The 23,552-nt window shown below is 34.5% G+C and overlaps 1 protein-coding gene across 8 annotated transcripts in view; it reads right to left on the bottom strand.

Moving 5' to 3' along the window:
- The window catches only part of STXBP5L (syntaxin binding protein 5 like), a 553,599-nt gene that overhangs the window by 297,142 nt on the left and 232,905 nt on the right, over positions 1–23,552 (bottom strand). For 7 of the 8 annotated variants that reach the window (XM_037836387.1, XM_037836395.1, XM_037836407.1 and 4 more), the window contains exons 6-7: positions 12,226–12,360; positions 5,400–5,463 (exon numbers count right to left, since the gene is read on the bottom strand). In XM_037836387.1, coding sequence (XP_037692315.1) covers positions 5,400–5,463; positions 12,226–12,360 — 199 coding nt within the window. The remainder of the gene's footprint in view (positions 1–5,399; positions 5,464–12,225; positions 12,361–23,552) is intronic. The other variant, XM_037836421.1, reaches the window with a different exon arrangement.

The raw sequence follows: 23,552 nt of genomic DNA, 5'->3' as shown, positions 1-23,552 counted from the left end.
CATTATAATTATCATTGCCACATATCAATTAAGCACCCTAGGTACTTGATCTCCCATTGTGCTATGCTTCCATCAGCCCCTCATCCCAATTAATCACAGGAAAAAATCCAAGTAATTATGATGTCATTGTACTATTCCACTTAGCACCAGCAATGGGTAATTTGATTTTAGAAAAGAGACAATCCACATCCACAATCCCAACTTGAGGGTCTACTGTTTAGAACAGAGTCAGCAAACTTTTATGTAAAGGGTCAGAGCAATACAATCTCTGTAGCAACTACTCAACTTTGTTCCTAAGAGAGAAAGCAGGCATAGACAATATGTTAATGAATAAGTGTGGCTGAGTCTCAACAAAACTTTTTACTAAAATTGATTGAGAATAATTCTGATAACTAATATCTTAACCAGGGTTTTGTAGAAAACAGCTTGAGGCAAGACTTAAGTTCTAATGCATCATGATGAAGTACAATCTCAGGAATGCAAGAATGAAGGAAAATTGAAGTAATGCAAAGAAGTAAATGCAGATGATTCATTAACACACTAACCATTATTTCATAAGAAGTACAAGAAACACAGTAAGTCGCACAGCAGGTATATCTGCTTGGACTTACAAGATGTCTCTAAAAGTCTATGTACAAAACTGTGACTCAGAATAGCCCAATCAGAGGGAAGAAGTGAGAGAGAATTTATTTCTTGTCTCTTGCCTAATGTTGGTCAAGATTTTCTCCATGGGAAATTAATATCCACTCACTTTGAAGCTGTGTCATCTGATCCCTTTAGTAGCTGTTAGAGATGCCAGATGTAATGCCATATGATGTACTTCATCTTCTAAATACAGAATTAACATGAGGAGCCAGAGCCAGTCAACTTCAGGAAGCAGTACTGTATGAAGTTGAATAATCCTGCCAAAGCTTAGGTGAAACAAGCATCAAAGGGTTTGAGAGACAAGTAAGGCTGAGAGAATCTGAGGAGGTGCATATGATGTGTCCAATACAGGCATCTCTCAGTTAAAGAGCACTCTCTTGTATTTGATAGATTAATATGCAGTTTCTTTAGTAAATGGTGTCTTGGAAAAAAGGTGGTCTATCTTCTGATTCTAGGATACTGTCTTGATTCTCTAAGGAACCTTAACTTCAGTAAGTTTGTTCCTTCTTTTATTTCACCAGCAAGCCTCCAAGGGAAGCTTTCCCCTTCCAATTGAGTTTATCCCAGAAATGTAAAGATGTTTAATATTAGAAAATCTATTCACATATTTCAGTAAATTAACAAATTAAATAATAATCATTCCCAATACATGTAGAAAAAGCATTCAGTAAAATTTAACACCACTCATAACTTAAAACTCTTAGAATACTAGATTTTCATACAAAATCCCAATAGGATTTAATATAGAGCTTTATAAAATGATCTTAAAATTCATATAAGAGAATAAAGGCCCAGAAATAGCCAAGATAACTTAGTAGAAGGAGGAGGAGAAAGAGAAGTAAAAATAGCCTATCAGATATCAAGACATTTTGTAAGATTATTATAACTAATAAAGTGTGCTAGTCATACAACAACAAATAACTATATCAATGCAACAGAATGAAAAGCCCACAAGACCCATCCATATACAGGAACTTGATACATGACTAAGGTAGCTTTACAAATCAGTATAAAATACATTGACTATTCAATAAATAAAATTTTCATATGTAAAAATAGAATCATACCCCTATCTCAAATCAACTTAAGTAAATTGCATATGGATTAAAATGCAAAGACTTAAAACTTATACAAAAAATAGGATTATATTTTTCCCTCAGGTAGGAAATGGTTTACTAAAAAAGAAATTAAAAGCAGGAATGAAATGATAAGACTGATAAAAATGAATACATTAAAATAAAAAAAAATATATGTGGCAAGACTATCAATGAAAAAACTGAGCTCCAAGAAGTCAAGTGATTTATCCAAGGTTATATGCTAATAAGGGAGTACAGCCACAATTTAAACACATAGTCTTCTGACTCCAATAGTTATTTATTTCACATTCCTTTTATTTTTAATCACACAACACGTTATATTCTTTCATAAACATCTACACAATACAAATAAAACAGGAATAATTTTGACCAATTTCCCCAATCCCCAATTTCCTGTACTCTCCCCAGATTTTTATATATCCATTCAGGGTTTTTCCCCAGGCATATAAACATATATAAACATGTAAGTACAAATACAAATATGTAGTTCAAGTGGGTTCATACCACATACCAGGGTTTTTCCCCAGGCATATAAATATATATAAACATATAAGTACAAATACAAATATGTAGTTCAAGTGAGTTCATACCACACTTACTGTTTCTTTTTAAAAAACATGTCTTAAAGAACTTTACACATCAGCACAACATTCCATAGTATGATGTGTCAGCATTCATTTATTCATTTTTCTATGAATAGGCATTTAGGTTGCTTCCAATATTTTGCCTCTTTAATCAATCAATAGTATAGATATCTGAAATGGATTTTCTAGGTCACAATGAATACAAAATAAATACATATTTTGAATGTTGATAATGCTAAATTGTCTACAGTCATATATGTACTTACTAATGCTGTATCTAGATACCTGTTTCTCAATGCCCTTTCTATTATCTGGTATTATTAATATTTTCATTTTTAATATTTTTCCAGTTTGATGGTAATATTATATACTGCATTTCCCTAATTACTAGTGAGATGGAGTACTCCTCACTACCAAGTCCTGCTCTCTATAAAGAGGCCACCACATCTTCAACTCTAATACTTGTCTTTTCTAGATGTTTCCATATTTCTAAATAAATTTAAACTGTCATTTCTTTACTTATAATTAGCCATTATCTATTGATTCCTATGAAAGATGAGGGTTTAGTAAAAGTTCTTTGTATATTTGGCATCTTCATTTGTTTGCTATATATATGTAGCAAATGTTGCCTCCTCATTTGTTGCCTTTGCCTTATCATGACTGTTTTTCTACGGTATATTCCTCAAAGCTTTGGGCTTTTATGTCTTGTCTAGGCGTACTCTCCATAGTAACAGCCAGTTTCCTATAGTTGCCTCTAATACTTTCAGAGTTGTGATTTTTTTCTTTATGAATTTTCTCTATCTGGACTTTATTTTTATTAATGATATGAGTTGGAGGTCTTACTATTTTTCCAAATGGAGAGCCAATTGTCCAACACTGTTTATTCAATAGTTTATCATATCCTGAAATATCTTTGCTAAAGTATACAAAATTTCCATAAATGCCTTGACCGTTTCTCCAATATCTGTTTAGATCCTTTGCTGATCAGTTTTACATTTAGCTTATCAATTTTTAAAACACATATGAATGTCAGTATTAGCACATATAGCAACTGTTTAAAAAGCTGAAAAAGAGTCCAGACTTCAACTAGAGATATGAATGAAACAGATGTGGTAAGGACTATGGCAAATCGGGCCAAAGGGTAAAGGACAATACTGACTACATTTTAAAACTTCAAATTCCATGAAAGACCAAGGGAAGAGAGGATTAGTTGGTGAAAGATCTATATTTCCTAAACAATTTAACTCAAACAGTTTGTTCAAATGCCATAATTACATGGAACTTTGAATAGGAAGTGAGACCTGGTAGGTTTGCATAGGTTAGTGTGAAATAGCAACACATTCCAAAGTAATGTGGACAGAGAATAAAAATATAGATGCAGGGCCCCCCTGAGGAGCTGGGGGAAAATGCAGAGGTGATGGGCTTCCTCACCTGGAATGTTGCTGATGTTCTCACAAACATTGAGGACCAGCAGTTTGATGTGCCGAGCCCTCTATCACAGGACTTGCTGTTACGAAGCTTGTTACTGCAAAGGAGAGGCTAAACCTGCTTATAATTGTGCCTAAGAGTCTCCCCTGAGTACCTCACTGTTGTTCATATGTGGTCCTCTCTCTCTAGCTAACCCAACTTGGCAGTTGTACTCACTGCCCTCCCCATTACATGGGATCTGACTCCTAGGGGTGTAAATCTCCCTGGCAATGCAGGATATGACTCCGGGGAATGAATCTGGACCTGACATCATGGAATTGAGAACATCTTCTTGACCAAAAGGGGCAAGCAAAATGAAACGAAATAAAGTTTCAGTGGCTGAGGGATTCCAAATGGAGTTGAGAGGTCACTCTGGTGGGCATTCTTATGCACTACATAGAGGACCCTTTTTAGGTTTTTAATGCTTTGGAAAAGCTAGAAGTAAATACCTGAAAGTATCAAATTGCAACCCAGTAGCCTTGACTCTTGAAGATGATTGTATAGCAATGTAGCTTACAAGAGGTGAGTGTGATTGTGAAAGCCTTATGGATCACACTCCCTTTTTCCAGTGTATGGATGGATGAGTAGAAAAATGAGGACAAAAAACTAAATGAAAAATAGGGTGGGGGGGATGATTTGGGTGTTCTATTTTACTCTTTTTTTATTCTTATTTTCACTTTTTCTGGTACAAGGAAAATGTTCAAAAATAGATTGGGGTGATGAATGCACAACTATATGATGGTACTATGAACAACTGATTGCACACTTTGGATGACTGTATGGTATGTGAATATATCTCAATAAAATTGAATTAAAAATAATAAACAAACTTCAATGGGACCTGATTGGGATTACATTTTACTTATAGATAATTTGAAGGAATCTTATGTTCTTTCTATTATCATCAGACAGACTTGACTTTCAGGTTCAATATTTGTTAGTCTAATTCAGTTTCTTTTCTTTAAAGATAGATAAAGAACCAGACCTATATTAAATATTTTATTCAATTGTTTTCTAATAATAATTATCAAAAATTATATCTTTGGAAGGGTCAAAACAAATGTCATTTACAATGATGGTGTCCTAGATCTTTTCATGTTATCAACTTCGTTTCCTCACCATCAAAGAAAATTATTAAATAATAAAGATGTATAAAGATTATTTCTGTAATCTGATAACATTTTCTATATTATCTAGGTAAAAAAATCAAGACTGGCTAATTTATTTTGTTTAATATTGGTCATTTATCACTGTCAAAACTCAATGACAGGGGCCACTGGTTAATTACATTAATAATATTAAGTTCAAGCACAGAATACTTGAAAATTAAAGTTGTTCTACAATGTTATAGGCCTTCCTCAAAATTATACAGTTAAATATCACCTTTAGCTCTATATGAAACTAAAGACTTAATTTGGGACCATTATTATCATGAATAATTCATTCATTCATTCATTCACCTTTCATTCATTCAACAAAATTCAACTTTAGATTACACCAAATGTCATGACCTGTGCTAGATGTTAGGTATAAAATAATTCCATGAAACACTTTTATTCAAGAATGAGGAAAACAAACACAAGAATAATGGTATTATAATACTTACTTTCCCTTCATCTCTGGGGCTATCACTTAAATGTACAACTGGACCTGGATGAGTCTTTGTGGATCTGTTAAATGATTTTAAAACAAATAATTAAAAAATAAACATTAAAACACCTTACAGTTAGAGACAGGAACAAAAAAATTAATATTATATTAGATAAGCTCCCAATATGCTGGGTTTTTGCTCAGATTCATTTGAGTTTGGGGTTGTTATTCTTTACTGATCTCTAACTCTATTAAAGTAGGAGTGATTTTTTTAAAAAAAAAAAAAAAAAACAGGCTTAAGAAAATAGATCCACCTAACAGTGGGATTCTTCATTATCTGATATGTCCATTGCCATATCTGATCCTCTCATTCTCTCAGAATTTGAAATTGAACTTTTATTGACACAGATAAAAGAATTCTACAGCCATAATGTTGCTGCTCTTTCAACCAAATTGCAAAGAAAGTACATCCCTGATTTAAGATTTTCTTTGACATGAAATCACCCTTGACTCTGCCCGTAAGAGAGATACAGCGTTCCTTTGGCTTAGGAAGAAACTCTCCAGTGACAGTCGTCTTCCAGAAAACCTACAAACTAGAGAAACCTGTTTTGCTGGTTATGTCTTATTTATCTGGTTAGCTATAGTAGCAACAACAGATAATGATGAGTCTAAAAGCATGTTGTTCAGGTACCTGTGCTTTGTCAATCTGACTTTAAATTTCTTCTATCCTAATACCTGCCATGTTTCTTTTACAATTCCAAAGTTAAATTACATCATTGTTGAAAATTATTATGTCATGGTTAAATATTTGTTCTGATATGACCAAAGATTAAATAATGCTAAATTTTCCACAGCTTTTCTTAATGACATAATTATGGCAGATTAATTCTGATTATATTGATGTACTTTTAGTTTATTTCTTGAGCACACATGAATACCATCAAAGATTCTGCACAAAACAATGAAGATTTAAAATCTAGAAACTATTTTGAATCAGAGAAAGTGGCAAATTAAGAAAATCCAGGTTCCACTGATACCGATTCCCCAGTGGGATGCAGAGGAAGTAAATACATATTTATGACATACTGATAAATATTGTTAATGGAGTCAACCTAAATCTCACTTAAAAATGGGGATAGTATCAATCACCCTACACGAATAATTATAAGGATTGGAAATAATATACACAGCACCTAAGATAATGCCACAAACATAGCAAGTATTCAATAAAGAGTATGCATTATTCATTGGAAATCAGATATAGATACAGGAAGGAAAAAAACTAGAAAGGGCTTCATAAAAAGTTTACTGAGCTTTTACATTGCTTTCTGTGTTTATAGGTAATATATCATTTATACATAAATGTAGTGCTTTTGTGGAGGTAAATACCTCTGCAAATGGACAGTGTCCTTCAATTATTCTTCAGAAACTGATAATAGCCAGCAAACCACAAACAGGAACCTGTCTGTTGATTTAACTGGACAAACGTTTACCAAAGTATACTCCATGATAAATTGGCAGAGACACAAGATGTTTCTCATAGAGTGTTCCACATCAAATAAGTTTGGGAAGCTCTGAATTACATTTTGGTGCATTTCTTCTGACTTTTCCCCTAATATTGAGCTTCTAAAAGCCACCTACCACTCATTTCAAAATCTATGGCCATAAGAAATTGACCTCTCAAAATAAAAATAAAATCATGGATCCTAGATTCTGTAAATTCCACAAAATTACTTAAGATAGAATTATCAAAGAACTTAAATTCGTGTAATATCCACCTATACAATGCCCAGTAATTCTTCTAAGTAACCCTATTTATTTCTCTCATTCACCACAAAGATTTCTTGGTCCTTTCCTCTGTGGAAACTATTTCTCTTCACATAACTTAAATATTGGTGTTATTTGGTATTTTGTCCTAGACTGCCCTCCATTTTTTTTCACATCATATGGAGTCATAAATTCAAGAGCCCACAATAGCTTAGGAAGGTATTGCAAATAACTAAAATAGGCTCAAAAGGAACTGTGCCAAACTGGATAGCAGCTGATCCCCCCTATAAAAGGAAAGTTGATATTCAGCCCCAGGTTATTACTGGCATGCAGGAATGCTGGACTATGACTGCTTCATCATGATTTTCTTTTTACAAAAAGCTGGAAATCCAAATTTTTAAATCCACTCTACCAATTTTTAGATATGGGCAACTAATAATTCAGAATATATTTAAATTCTCTGAAAGGCAAACAAAACATATCTGTGAGTTAGAATTGGTCCACTCCCAGGGCAAGCCAGGCCAAAGGATAAAGGTTGAAACTGATTGTGTTTTAAAACTTCAACTTTCATATGAGACCAAGGGAATAGATATCTATTTGGTACAGGATCTAAATTTTCTAAACGGTACAACTCTACAGTCGATTTGTTCAAACACCACAATTGCATGGAACTTTGAATAGGAAGTGAGATACGGTAGGTTAGTATAGGCTGGAGTGAAATAGTGACACATCCTAGAGTAATTTGGACAGATAATAAAAAACATATTTACAGCCTCCCCCTCCCCAGCCCCGAGGATCTGGGTGAAGGTGCAGATGTGTTGGACATCCTCACCTGGACTGGTGTTGATGCTGTCACAAACATTGGGACTGGCGGTTTGATGTGCTGAGCCCTCGAGCAAGGGACTTGCCCTTATGAAGCTCATTACCACAAAGGAGAGGCTAAAGTTGTACGTAATGGTGCCTAAGAGTCTCCCCCTGAGTACCTCTTTGTTGCTCAGATGTGGCCCTCTCTCTCTCTAACTGACCCATCTCGACAGGTGAACTCGCTGCCCTCCCCTCTACGTGGGACCCGACTCCCAGGGGTGTAAATCTCCCTGGCAACGCAGAGTATGACTCCCGGGGATGAATGTGGACCCGGCATCGTGGGACTGAGAGTATCTTCTTGACCAAAAGGGGGATGCAAAATGAGACGAAATAGTTTCAGTGGCTGAGAGATTCCAAATGGAGTCGAGAGGTCACTCTGGTGGACATTCTTATGCACTATATAGATAACACCTCTTAGGCTTTAATGTATTGGAATAGCTAGAAGTAAATACCTGAAACTACCAAACTCCAACCCAGCAGTCTGGACTCCTGAAGACAATTATATAATAATGTAGATTACAAGGGGTGACAGTGTGATTGTGAAGACTTTGTGGATCACACCCCCTCTATATAGTGTATGGATGAGTGGAGGAATGGGGATAAAAACTAAAGGACAAATGGGGTGGGATGGGGGGATGATTTGGGTGTTTTTTTTCACTTTTATTTTTTATTCTTGTTCTGGTTCTTTCTGATGTAAGGAAAATGTTCAGAGATAGATTGTGGTGATGAACGCATAACTATGTTATCATACTGTGGACAGTGGATTGTATATCATGGATGATTGTATGATGTGTGAATGTATTTCAATAAAACTGAATTTAATAAAAAAAAAAAAAAAAAGAATTGGTCCACTGGCTACCAGTTTGCCACCTCTTTTCTATATACTCCTCATACACAATCTCTTTTATTCTTATGGTTTCAATGACCAGACCATGTAAGTTGAGATCTCTCATAACCGCCAGATCCATACAACCTACTTACTACTATTCTCCATAGCAACTCCATTTGAATGTCTCATAAACACATACAACTCAACCTACCTAAAATTGAATTAATTATTTTATTTCCAACCTACCCAATCTCCTTCACTCTTTCACTATATAGCGCCATCACCTATACAGTGGTTCAAGCCAAACAGCTGAGAGTCATCCTTAATTCTTCCCTATTTTTCTTACCTCCTTCTATAATATTCAAGTCTTGTCTCTTTCATTTTCTAAATTTCTCTTTAATATGCCAGCATATCTCCACAGTTATTGGTCCATGATTTTGATCAATAATTCAGTCTTTCCTCTTTCTAATCATTTCTCCATTCCTGCATTCAAAGTAGTCTTCCCAAATGGCAAAGCTGATAAATCCAACTCCCTGTGCAAAACCCTTCAAATTCTAGCTCCTTTAAAGTCCAAACCCTGAAATTGGCTTACAAGACTATTTATATTTCATACCCTGATTACCTCCCAAGCTTTAATTCCTGTCATTTCTACCTCCTGCCCCAAGCATTCCAATCAACTAAACTACCTAAAATTTTTGTGCATAGAAAAAGCATTCACTCACATTTCAGCCTTTGAACGTTCTGTTCCTTCTGCCTGGAGCACTGTTACTTCTCTCCCCCTCCTCTTCACTCATCTAACTGAAACTCATCCTTCAGATCTCAGCATATATATCACTTCCTTCACAGATACTTCTTTGAGACCCCATGTCTATATTAGGTGAACTTATGAAATTGTCACATTATACACAATATTTTAATTGCCTTTTTACTTATTCTCACCTTCATTAGCCTGGAAATTGTCTTCCCAGTTCATAGTTGTTTCCCATATCTAGCATATAATAGTGCTCAATAGCTATGTTTGAATGCTTGTTAGTTAAATATAAGCCTGATGGTAGTAATTTAATTCTGAATTTCACATTCAAATTTTAAACATATGTAGACAAAAAGTTACTCTTTAAAAGCTGCTGGGGCTGCCTGGAGAACCAACTATTTCTCTGTAATAATCTGGAATATATTTTCCCATGGAAATATTCTTTAATGGCCAGTTAATTCTAAATTACTATTTTGAGATGTTTTGCAATCACTGATTCTATGGGAAATGTATTCCAGTTTCTAAATAACCAATTATATACATTTTGGGAACACAAACTATTTGTAGTTTTGGGAATTGTCTATTATTACATTAGGAGAATTCACTAAAATGGATAGCAAGCTGAAAAATAGTGACCATCAACTGAAAAGTATTTCAAGTGAGGACTTTAATAAAAATAATTTCATATCTCTTAAAGATAATTTCTGCCCTTGTCATGTTTAGAAACTGTTTTGCTATAATTCATAGTTCAAAATTCTTCTTAGGAAATGACTTTTTATTAAATGTAATTATATTATTGTCTTACACACTTGACATATATTGCCAGGAAACGGCATGCATTTTGTAATGCAGCTCAAGAGACAGAAACCAATTAAAAGAGGTCTGGAAGATTTGAAGTTGCCATTTAAAATAATATTTATCAGAATAGAACTAGAATTCCACGGAACACACTTCTGGAAATCTGATCTAAATAAACCAAGAGATAGTCAGTGGGCAATGTCATGCTGCCTACTCACAATTTCTTGAGGATATTTCAAGGACATTTTTAAAGTGTCCTTGTATGGCTCTATAAAACACTACAGAACACAGAATTGTACATAAAATAGAACATGCTATTCTGATGCTGAATCATAAATGTAAGATCACACATTTGAAAATAAAAGTGCCTTATTTTATTTCTTTAATTTCTCCTAATTTTATATTACTTTATAATATACATTTTTTAAAACCTTTATTTTTCCTGAAATCTGATATACATTTTAAAAAATCTTCATTTTTCCTGAAATCATAAGGTATAGATTCCACAAATACATACAAGCCATAAGTCACTAGCTCAAATTGTATTAATTTGTATTGTGCAAAGGATTTAAGTAAATTAATATGGAAACATCACAAGAATGGTGAAATGTTTGCTCTATATAAGATCTATGTAAACTTTTTAATTACTTTAGCAACATTCAACTGAACACAAACATTACACCTATTACCAATTGTATTAATATTGCATTTGTTTAAAATTCTATAATTCAATTTCTCTAAAGTTTTTCTAAGTTTGTGTCTATGTGGAAAGTACCAAAAAAGCCAAGCATAGAGAAAAAGAAAAGAAAAAAAACAAAGATCTGTCATTAAGCAGTTCTTCATCTGATAAGGGAGAAAGAATTATCATTAATAAAAGACACTTTAGGACACAATACAAAAGGAATATTGTAACAAGAATATAACTATTAACAACCTTTCTTTTCAAGTAATATACATGCACATTGAAACACTGGGGATAGGAAATAGTAGATTTATTACAAAGACCAGAGTCAAGCTTAATAAAAATAGGATGTTGTAATCAGAATTTTGGAGAAGACTAATGATGTAACTTAGAATATATATGATTAAGAGAATGAGCCAGCCTCAAGCCAAATATATTATTAAGGACTTAGTATTACATAGCATTAATTTTTTTTAAATAAAAATTGTTTACTGATTAACAGATTGACTAGGAGAATTGTTTATGTATTATGAACAGATGGCTTAGAAATCCCTGAAGTTTCACATTTAGGGGACTTCACATTCTGTATGTGCAGAAACTTAATTATCAGTACCAAAGTTCAAGTGGTAAATGCCATCAACCACATACCCAAAGCTGTACATATCACAACATGAATGGTATTGATAAATTGCTTTTCCTTTGAATGCAGAATAATATTCTAATGAGAAAGAGAAGAATAAGCTATCAGAATAAAAAAAAATGTGCACTGATCATGATTATTTTTGCATAAAAACAAATGCTGTCATAATCTACTTGTCATCCTTACTAGAAGTGCCTATACTAAGGATGACTTTAAAGTAAAGGATGATTTCCAAGTATACCTTGTAGAATGAAACTTACTATTTTATCATCAAATTTTGCATACATAGCCTTAGTTATTTATGGTATTTGGAAAGACTAAAATCAACATTGTTAACACAGCAACATTTAAAGTCTTTACGGTTTCAAATTATTTTAGCTATCTTTTCAATCAAATTAATCATAAGTTAGATATAGATGTTTTAAATAAAACATGTATAATTCTATATAAATGTTACATGACTATATAAAACATTTAAGCCAAATAAAATGATACTGAAGTACAAACTTACAGTTCAATTGCCTTGTTCCACATGATAACATATCCAGAAAGAATGAAAGATTCAATATTTACAATATGTGTATTTCCTCTTTCTGTTCCAACATAGAGCCATTTACTCTGGAAAGGTAGATGACAGTAAGTAATTCTGAAAGAAAGAAAATCACAATTAAAATACCTAAATTTTATATTTGGTAAGCATTAAATTTTCCTTATACTTATTATGTAGTGATAGCTATAAAAATAATAAAATTTATATATTATATACTCAATTAGCATTTAATTAGTCTAGAGAGTATATGAAAAATCGAGGGTATATGAAAAATATATCACTAAAATAACAATGATAATACTAACCATTATTAAATAAGTGCCTAATATAGGTCAGGAAATATGATATGCACTTAGTACACATTAGTTCTATTTCTGAAACAACATTTCAAAACAGGTATGTATTTCTATTTCACAAAGAGAAAACTGAGGCTAAGAATTGTTTTACTTGTCTAAGACTGACAGCTGCGAAACTGGATTTAAAATCCAATCCTGTTTGGCTGCAACAATTACCATCTTTCCACCAAGCTAAACTGTTTCTTTGTTTTAGATAATATTCACTTCAAATGAAAATTAAGTACACATGAAACATAAATTGCAGAGTTCACAGAAAGGTGGTAGCTATGTCTGCTTGAGGTGATAACTTGTTTCCTTTCATTCAGATATTTGGCACCAAAGTAGTATAAAGAAAACCTAGAAGGTCAGATGTCCACTGTATTCTTCCCTTAGTTTTTTTTGTTGTTGTTGTTGTTGTTGTTGTTGTTGTTGTTCTGCCCTCATCTCCACAGTCGGCTTTCTTACCAGCTCTGGGAATCTGTACATTAGCCAGAGCAACCGTGATACCTATATATGAAATCTGGGAATTTACCAGAGTCTTCTATTTGCAGCATCACCACTCTTTCTAGTTTGGCCTAATCAAGCTTCCTTAATCTGCTTAAAAACGAAATGAGGAAATTCATAGTCATCCCTTGCCACAACTTGTTACTGAGTCATAATATTTCCTAGAGTTTACTCAGAAGAGGAGCTGGTAAATTATTAGGAGAGCTGAACAGAATTCTGACACCAGGCAGACAGACCAATATGAAAAGTAAAAAGAACATGAATGTTAAATTTCCAACAAGATTACATTTTGTATCCCTTTATATAAGAGTGAACATCCAGTTTGTCCAGTTTGTATTCACATTTGGGTTTGTTGAATTATTTAACAGCCTACATCTCTGAACCAAATTTCATCTATTCAAAAGAATCCTGCTAAAAGCACCCCCAGACACTATATCCAAGAAACTACAAGTCCTGCTGTTACATAATCACTTAACAGAGTTCATTGACAATCTAATTCAAGTGTAACTTATATGATATTGGACATCTTGATTAAATCACAAAGTCTAGCTTTGCCGTTGCCAAGGGATATTTAATGATGTTTCACAGTAAATAACCTGATGGTTATGTTTCTAGGCAATAAAAGATCAGTTTTAAATTCAGTCTAAGTAGGAAGATGAAACATATTTTAAAAAGAGTTTAAGATGACCCTTTCTGTATCACAGGGAAAGTAGAGAAAACAGTAATTCCATAAAAGATACAAATACAGGGGTTTGGGTAGAAAAAGAGCAAACTACAATATTACATATCATTTCCAGTGTTAACAAGAAAAGTCTAAGAATTGCCAGGTTTCAGTAATAAGACCTGAATCAAGAGGTAGAATCCCAGATATAGACAGACTTTACCATACTCTAACAATTTGGAATACACGAAGAAAATCAAAACAGAGCCAGAACTATTCCTTGAGCCAATACTTATGTTGTTGTTTTCTCCCCCCATCCTTTGAAGAGACACTAGACGTAATGTCAAAAAAGTTTCATCTTACATCCAATGTCCAAATGATGGGAAATGGTTACAACTGGTTAAAAAGATTTCTAGAAATCTAGAAGCCAGATACAAAATACTATATACTCTTTGATTCCATTTATATGATATTCTAGAAAAGACAAAACTATAGTGATAGACAATACATCAGTGGTTGCCAGAGGCCTTGGGATGGGTAGAGGACATATTTTAAAAAAAAAAAAGAAAGAAAGAAACGGAAGAAAAATTCCTAGACTTTATCCGAATTCAGTGAAAAAGAGTAATGTGACTTACTTGGGATGGTTGATATAGGTGAGTAAGGGAACGGAGAGTGATTACATTTGTGATGTGTATTTGGTAACCCTAACAAGTGACTAACCAATACTCTTATATAACTTAATTTATTGTATTTAATAGTTATACCTTAATTTGTAACATAGTTATACCACCACTACCTGCTACGGAAGGATTTTTTCTGTTATATGCAAAGCTTGGAAAAATAATCTTGGTCCTATGTTTATATTAACTACTATTCTTCTATAGTAAATTATCTAAGACATTCCTACCTTTCCGCCCGTGCATCCATTCATTCAACTTTCACTGAATAATTATAAAAAGTACCGCCCTAGATTACAACAGACAACCATTTTTCCTCAAAAAGAGTACTAACAGGAGAGATATGACAAGTAAACAAGAAAAAGTAAAATGTGTTCATTGATATAAAGGGTTCACAGGGAAGGAGGAATTAATTCTAATAAGGGAAATCAAGGAGGCTAATGAAGAAAGTTGTTGTGAATCAAACCATTAAAGGTCAAAACACATTTTTCAAGCCTGAATAATGTACAGACTTTTGAAAAATGTTTGCTGATCATCACTTTTGACTTTTAAAAATTCTATAATTTATCGATACAAAAATAAAATCAGATATGTTCCTCCCACTTATGCCTATCATATACAAACAAAATTTACAAATTATATACAATATTAAAACTACAACTAGCATTCATATTAGCAACATTAAGGTATATAACAGACGAAACTTTTTTAGAAATAAAATAACCTCACAATATGAAGGTGGTTCTGACTGCACAGGTTCTTCTGAGTTTAGTATATCTCTACATACACTGTGGTTTTTTCTCACCCCTTTCATCTACTCAAACTGCTTTTAATACTTTTTTCCATACATGGTACATCATTAAGTAATTTCACAATAATTTGTCAAGAATACTGTGCTGGTTTGGATGTATTATGTCCCCCAAAATGCCATTATCTTTGATGCAGTCTTGTGTGGGCAGGAAACATATTGGTGTTGATTGGATGTTTCCATGGAGATGTGATCACTCAACTGTGGGCTAGATCTTTCACTGGATAATCTCCATGAAGGTGTGGCCCCGCCCATTCAGCATGGACCTTGATTAGTTTACTGGAGCACTATATAAGCTCACACAGAAGGAACGAGCTTGCTAAGCCAAAAGGGACACTTTGAAGAATGCACAGAAGGTGAGAGAGTAGCCGCAGATGAGAGACAGTTTGAAGATGGCTGTTGAAAGCAGACTCTTGCTGCAGAAAAGCTAAGAAAGGACAAACACCCCAAGAGCAACTAAGAGTGACATTTTTGAAGAACTGCAGCCTAGAGAGGAATGTCCTGGGAGAAAGCTATTTTGAAACCAGAACTTTGGAGCAGACACCAGCCACATGCCTTCCCAGTTAACGGAGGTTTTCCAGACACCACTGGCCATCCTCCAGAGAAGGTACCCGATTCTTGGTGCATTACCTTGGACACTTTATGGCCTTAAGACGTAACTGGGTAACCAAATAAACCCCCTTTAAAAAAGCCAACCCATTTCTGGTATTTTGCATCCTGGCAGCATTAGCAAACTAGAACAAATACATAAATTGTGTGCATATGCCACCTCTGTTACCATTTTATTAACCTGTAATGATTGAAATAATACTGCTTTGCACCAATACAAGCGTAAATACAAATTTAACTTCACAGATGGAACTTGTATGACAACATTTTTGCATAAATGATTTGAATGTTTCACATCATATAATATAAAATGAATATATTATAATTAGAAATTGTAGAAAATTCACATACCACAATATTGTGTCCATAGACCCCAGTTTGAGCAAAACTGTCATAATGCACATACCAAATATATATTTTAACAAAGTAAATGGTTTAAAATTAAAGATATAATAAATAGGAAATTTGAATTTTTAAATCTTTTTTTCCTCCAAAGTCCTTTTTTCCCCAAGTTTTAACATATTTCAATACTACGCCTATCTTTTGCCTGTTTTTCAATTAAATCCTTGAGTTTCAGGCACCATGATTCAGGTAATCCACCCAAGACTACAGTCCCTTTTATAAAATTTATAATCGTGTTTTTCAACCCCAGTTATATTCAGAATCAGGTGTGTAATTATTCTGCCTGTTAAAAATACAAATGCCAGAGATGATAAATCACTAGTTCTCAGATAATGTCTAGGGAATGCTGTTTTCAGGTGATTTTTGATTCACAACTACAATTAAGAACAAGTAAATTATAGCAACAATTTTTAAATTGTGATGTACATAAGAATCCCATTAAAATCCATATTTCCTTATCCTAGTCACATAAATTGTGACTCCATAGGCCTAGAATGGGGCATATTACTCTGAAATTTCAACAAGTATCCTCAGTCCTTGCTATTCAAAGTAAGATCCATGGATCAGCAACATGGGCATCAAAAGGAAGATTATTAGAAATTCAGCAACTCAGGCACCATCCCAGATTTATTGAGTCAGAAATTGCATTCTAACAAGAACCTCCAGGACATTCATAGCATATTAAAGTTTAGGAACTTTAGGAAATTCTTTAGGTGATTTTGATGCAGATAATTTATGAATCACATTTTAACACACATTGTTCAGTGGTTGAATGACTTCTGCTTACATATTCTTCATGTTTCTAGATAAGAATCTTAATTACTATCTTATTAGTGGTAGGGATAAAGTCTTTGTGGCTATGCAACCCCCCAATAATCAGCTAGTAATACTGGTGATTATAATGATGGATAATGATGATGATGATGATAAGAAGAAAAAGAACAAGACCAACAACATTAGCTTGAGAAAGGAAAGGATAGCTACCCTAAGATTCTATCAGCATCTTAAGTTCAAGACTTATATGTGGGAATTTTATTGGAAAAACTAAAAGTCATATTTAAAGAATAAAGAAATAAAATTACTTTAAGAAAAAGTATCTGATGATTTTGGACAACTTGCACTTAGCTGATATTACAACACAAGAGACAATATTAAACAGATAACCAGAAATTCAGTTAACTTCAATAACATGAATTTAAATCACATGAAAGGCCCACTCAATGGGCCATTAACCAACCAATCAGTCAGTGAAAACCTTATTCAATTTATTGCCTGGCATTAGTTGGAAAACAACCTAACATAAGTCAAATTTTAAAAATAAGTCAAATCTCTGAAATTACTGATATGACTTAATAATAATATAAGTAAGGGGACAGCAAACTTTTTTTTTTTTTTGCAAAGGGCTAAAATATAGGGATTAGTTTAGGTTTTGAAGGCCATACAGCCTCTGTTGCAACTACTCAACTCTGCTGTTACAGTGCAAAAGCAGCCATAGACAATGCATAAACAAAGGAGCATAGCTTTGTTCCAAAAAACCTTTATTTACAAAAACAGGCCATTGGCCATATTTGGCCTGTAGGATACAGTTTGATGACTGTAATCTAAATCATTAATTTTTTTCCATTTTTATTGGGCTAGGTAGTATTATGTAAAATGTACCAGCTGAAATTATCAAGAGAACTTTTTTGAAATATTTTTCTTCAGCATCAGGAATCACAGAAAATTGACTTTACCTTGATTATTTTCAGCATATTATTTCTTCATATTATATCTGTATAATTCATGACATTTTTTATAGAATTACAGTTATTACAAAATTGCTTTGAACAAGCAAGACATACAAATTATCAAAGACTTCATGAATGGTTATGAATTCTTAGCACGTATTGTCAAATGTTATACTAAAAGTACTGACTCATTCATTTATTTAACAAACTTCACAGGTACTATATGCTAGAGATACAATAATTACAAGGCACAATTCTAGCCTTTTGGGAATTCAAAATTTAAAATTGTTAATTTTAAAATTTAAAATTGTTTAGCAGAATTGGACCATGGAAATTCATTATTTTAAATCACTTAGGGAAAGTAAAGTCCAAAACACACTTCCTGCAATAAATACCCACAATTATTACCTCATTAAAACTTAAATAGCAAAAGACTAAGAGCTTTGTCTTGGAAGACTGAGCTGTTTGATTTGCTGTATCTGTTCTTGAAATAATCACCTAATCATCTAATGTTCTCTAACTTCTTTCTTAATCAGCTGTACAAGTCTTTTGTAAGTCAAGCATCTTATTCCATACTTACCAAGATTTACATTCCCTATACTTTCTTATCCAAATTTTAAAATTGGTAATCCCATCACCTTCTACTGGGAAACACCAATCATCAGACAGAAACAATATACGCTGATTAATTTTCTCATCCACTCTGAAAAATACAGCAAGATATTTAATGATATAATTGGATATATATATATATATATATATATATATATATATATATATATAATACCATATATACCATAGGTTAAAAAGAAAAGCATCTTAATAAGGATATAGAGAATATTCTTCATTTTGGTTTTAAAAAATATCTACTGTGAAACTATGTTATTGGGGAGACATGGTTTAACAATGGTTCAAGGAGGAAAAAAAGTGGGAATTTTGGTTGGCCTTAAGTTCAATGTGTATCAACAGTATCACTGTATAACTAAGGATTAAAAAAATTTAAATAATCTTATGTTGTATATATTCACTTACAGCCACTTTATTAGATCACATTTCTCTTTGTTCAGTTTGGGATTCTACAGTTTAAAAAGAAACTAACAAACTGGAGGTATATTTGGAGAATGGTGACTGGAATGGTGAAATGTTTGAAAATCATATATTAAGTATGGTTGAGTTACTAATCAAATTAGATTGAGGAAAAATTGATTAACTGGTAATTTGGTTGGTCTCATTTTAGAAGAGAGATTAGACCTTTTACATAGCTACAGATAATAGAATTAGGAACAATGTATAAAGAAGTTACAAAGAAGCAAATTTTTGTTAAACATGAATCAACTTTCCAAGGACTATGGTTCTTCAAAAATAAATTAGGCTACAACTATTGAACTGGCAAGAAGTGTCTGAATCAACATATGAAACCCTGGCGTCTAAAACACTGAAGCATCCAAGGAAGAACCAGAGGAAGAGGCTGGTAAATTGTGTCAATAATGGTGGCTTTCACCCTCCCTGCTACAGCTATCATTCCCCTGCACTGGAGACTACAGCCCTGGCTCCTAGTACAGCTTGCTGGTACTAGGGTGGGACATAAAAACCTAGCCCTCCAAACTCCAAGGGGTATGTGGTCTGATAACTCATCATTGCTTTTGATAAACTACTTCAGATTGCTAGGGCCAGCTCTGAGGGCTGCCATTATTCCCAACCCTCTCAGGCAAAAGAGGCAGAGGAACTTAAAAACAATACCCTTCTTCAAATCTATAGAAAACAAATAGAGGGCTGCAATAACTGGTGTTTAGTTTGCTAAAGCTGCAGAAATGCAATATACCAGAACTGAGTTGGCTTTTACAATGGGGATTTATTAACTTATAAGCTTACAGTTCTGATGCCATGAAAACGTCCAAATCAAGGCATCATCATCAAGATGATACCTGGTTGCTAACATGACCACAGACATAGGGGACTGGTGGTTTGATGGGTTGAGCCCTCTACCACAGGATTTACCCTTGGGAAGACTGTTGCTGCAAGGGAGAGGCTGGGCCTTCCTGTAATTGTGCCTGGGAGCCTCCTCCCGAGTGCCTCTTTGTTGCTCAGATGTGGCCTTCTCTCTCTAGCTAAGCCAACTTGAAAGGTGAGATCACTGCCCTCCCCCCTATGTGGGATCAGACACCCAGGGGAATGAATCTCCCTGGCAACGTGGAATATGACTCCCAGGGAGGAATGTAGACCTGGCATCGTGGGATGGAGAACATCTTCTGGACCAAAAAGGGGATGTGAAAGGAAATGAAATAAGCTTCAGTGGCAGAGGGATTCCAAGAGGAGCCGAGGCGCCACTCTGGTGGGCACTCTTATGCACAATTTAGACAACCCTTTTTAGGTTCTAAACAATTGGGGTAGCTGGTGGTAGATACCTGAAACTATCAAACTACAACCCAGAACCCATGAATCTCAAAGACAATTGTATAAAGATGTAGCTTATGAGGGGTGACAATGGGATTGGGAAAGCCATAAGGACCACACTCCCCTGTGTCTAGTTTATGGATGGATGAGTAGAAAAATAGGGGAAGGAAACAAACAAACAAATGAACAGACAAAGGTACCCAGTGTTCTTTTTTGCTTTAATTGCTCTTTTTCACTTTAATTATTATTCTTGTTATTTTTGTGTGTGTGCTAATGAAGGTGTCAGGGATTGATTTAGGTGATGAATGCACAACTATGTAATGGTACTGTAAACAATTGAATGTACGATTTGTTTTGCATGACTGCGTGGTATGTGAATATATCTCAATAAAATGAAGATTTAAAAAAAATAAAAAAACAAAACAAAACAAAACAAAAGATGATACCTGGACTCCTCTGTCAGATGGAAAGGTACATGGTGGTGTCTACCAGTCTCTCCCTTCTCTTCTGGGTTTTATTGTTTCCAGCTTCTGGCTTCAGTGGCTTCCTCTCTGTTTCTCTGGCTTCCTCTCTCCACTTCTGTGTCTTTCTCTCTGTGTCTTTATCTAAATTTCATCCTCTCACAAAAGGACTACTGTAAGAGGATTAAGACCCACCTGACACATGCCTCAATGGAAACAACCTAGTCCAAAGGTCCCATCCACAATAGATTTACACACACAGGAATCGATTAGCTTTAAGAACATGATCTTCTAGGGTCCATAAAGCCTCCAAACAATCTCACTGCCAAATCAAGACATGCAACTACAAAAGGCACAGGAGAAGCTCTCGGTAACCTTGCTGCTCTGTCCCCCACTGTCTCTCTGTCATATCATTAGCTGGTGTAGTATGGAGCCAGCCTAGCCTACCACTGAGTTACTCCTATGTGCTTACTCTGGTACCTATATGTCAGTGCCAATCTATCTAGTAGAAGTCTGAAAAACTGACCTAGGAAACTTGTCTTGGGCTTGACCTACCTGAATCCGTCCTAAGGGCAGAAAATCAGCTTGCTGACACCTAAAACAGCTTAGGAAACAATTAAGTCAAAGCAGACTGGGACAAAGGACTACCTGTAGTAAGTCACACAATAGAGCGCATAGGAGGGGGTGAAAGTCTATTTCAAAAGGAGTAGATGGGGCATTTAAACTACTGTAAATTATAAATAGGGGAATTCCTAAGGCCATGATAAAGCAAAAGCCCAGGGAAAAAAAAATCAGGTTCCAAGTCTCCACAAAGGCTCAGATAAGACCCTGAACTTCATATTCACCTAGGCTAATATTCCTGATAAGAGGGCTAAGCTCTGAGGGAGACCACCAGCCAAAGTAGAGCCAAGTTGCAAAGATGTGTAAGGTGATTTTTGCTTTGGTTTGTTTCTTTTAGCTTGTTCCTGACATTCAAGAAAGTCTCTGTCATATCATTAGTTGGTCAAGAACTTCAGAACAGACTTCTCAGAGACTGCATCCCAGAGTTAACACTTTAAAATATTAAAATGCACGGCATGGAATAAAAGATTACAAGACAAACAAAGAAACAAGAAATGGTGGCACATCTAAAGGAACAACATAAAACTCCATAAATCATCAATGAAGAGGACCAGATTTTGGACATATTCTCAACATGATTCTCAAATGTGCAAAGGGAGATAAAGGAAAACATGCAGAAAGAACTAAAGGATATAAGGAACAATGAAGGCATAATATGAGAATCTCAATAAGGAGATGAAAAATTTTATAAGGAACCAAACAGAATTACTGGAGTTGAGAAATCACAATAACTGAAATAAAAAATTTCCTAAAATATTTCAAAAGAAGATTGGGGCTGGTGGAAGACAGAAAAAGTGACCTCAAAGATAAGGCAACTGAAAGTATTCAGGCTAGGGAGCAGAAAGAACAAAGAATTTTAAAAAGTAAATAGATTTTTCCCATATACCACTTTGCTGTGAACTCTCTGTACCAATGTCATACCTTAGAAGTATATCACACAAGCACCTATCTATATTTGTAGTGCTGATCTGTGGGATACATGCCTTTAAGCAACCCCTTTCAATCCTGTTTACCTTCAATGCAGCTCTGATACTTATAATCCCATTAACAATCATCACCCCTATGTGAAAAATGTACCTATAATTAATAGGAATACCTTACTACCACACAAACACAAGGAACAACTAATTAAGGGGTGAAAAGAGCTATAGGGTGCTTTGGGCCATGAGGTTGTTTAAAATGAAGAGTGATGAGAACTATACAACTAATTGATGATAATATGAGATACTGATTGATTATCATGGACAGAACATATGCTATGTGAAATTAGAAATCCCCTACTTTATAAGTCAAGCCCTCAATCTTGAGGCTTGCTCTTGTGAAACTTATGGTTGTAAAGGGGAGGCTAAGTCCACCTATAATTATGCTTAGGAGTCACCTCCAGAGAACCTCTTTTGTTACTCAAATGTGGACTTTCTCTCTCTCAGCCAAACTCTGCAGATAAATTCATCACTCTTCCCCCGATGTGGGACAGGACCCCCCTCCCCCCCAGGTGAGTGAGTCTTCCTAGTGATGTGGGACACAGATTCTGGAAATGAGCCTGACCCTAGCATCAAGGTGTTAAGAATGTCTTTTTGACCAGAAGGGGGAAAAGAAAGGCAACAAAATAGTTTCTGTGCCTAAGAGATTTCAAATAGAGTTGAGACGCTGTCCTAGAAGTTACTCCCATACAAGCTTCAGCTAGAGATCCCAAATGACCACATTATGACAAGCCAAAGTCAACAGTAGTCCCCAAACCCTAAAGAATACTCAGGTCCCTATCTAACACTCTATAAAAGTTTCATTCACTAAGTTTATTCTTCAGAAATGTAAATCCTCCAGAGAGCTCCTATGCCAACTAAGTCCCAAAACCCAGAGGCAACAGCCTCTTCAAGAATATCAACCAGAAACATCCCCTTTTCCCAAAACGTCGACACCCCTTTTCAACATGAACAAGTTAGGGTGGTCACTGCCTAGACACCCCTGAAGATTGGGAAAGTGATTAAACTAGAGGAAGCAGTAGCAACAGACAAGATAGAATTTAACAAAGGATTATGAATACTGAATCTCGATGTAATTTTCTTTTTCTTAGTTGCTAGGGTATTAAAAT

Source organism: Choloepus didactylus, chromosome 1 (assembly GCF_015220235.1).
Source record: "Choloepus didactylus isolate mChoDid1 chromosome 1, mChoDid1.pri, whole genome shotgun sequence".
In the NCBI taxonomy this organism is placed as follows: domain Eukaryota; kingdom Metazoa; phylum Chordata; class Mammalia; order Pilosa; family Megalonychidae; genus Choloepus; species Choloepus didactylus.
This window is presented reverse-complemented; position numbering and strand designations above follow the sequence as displayed.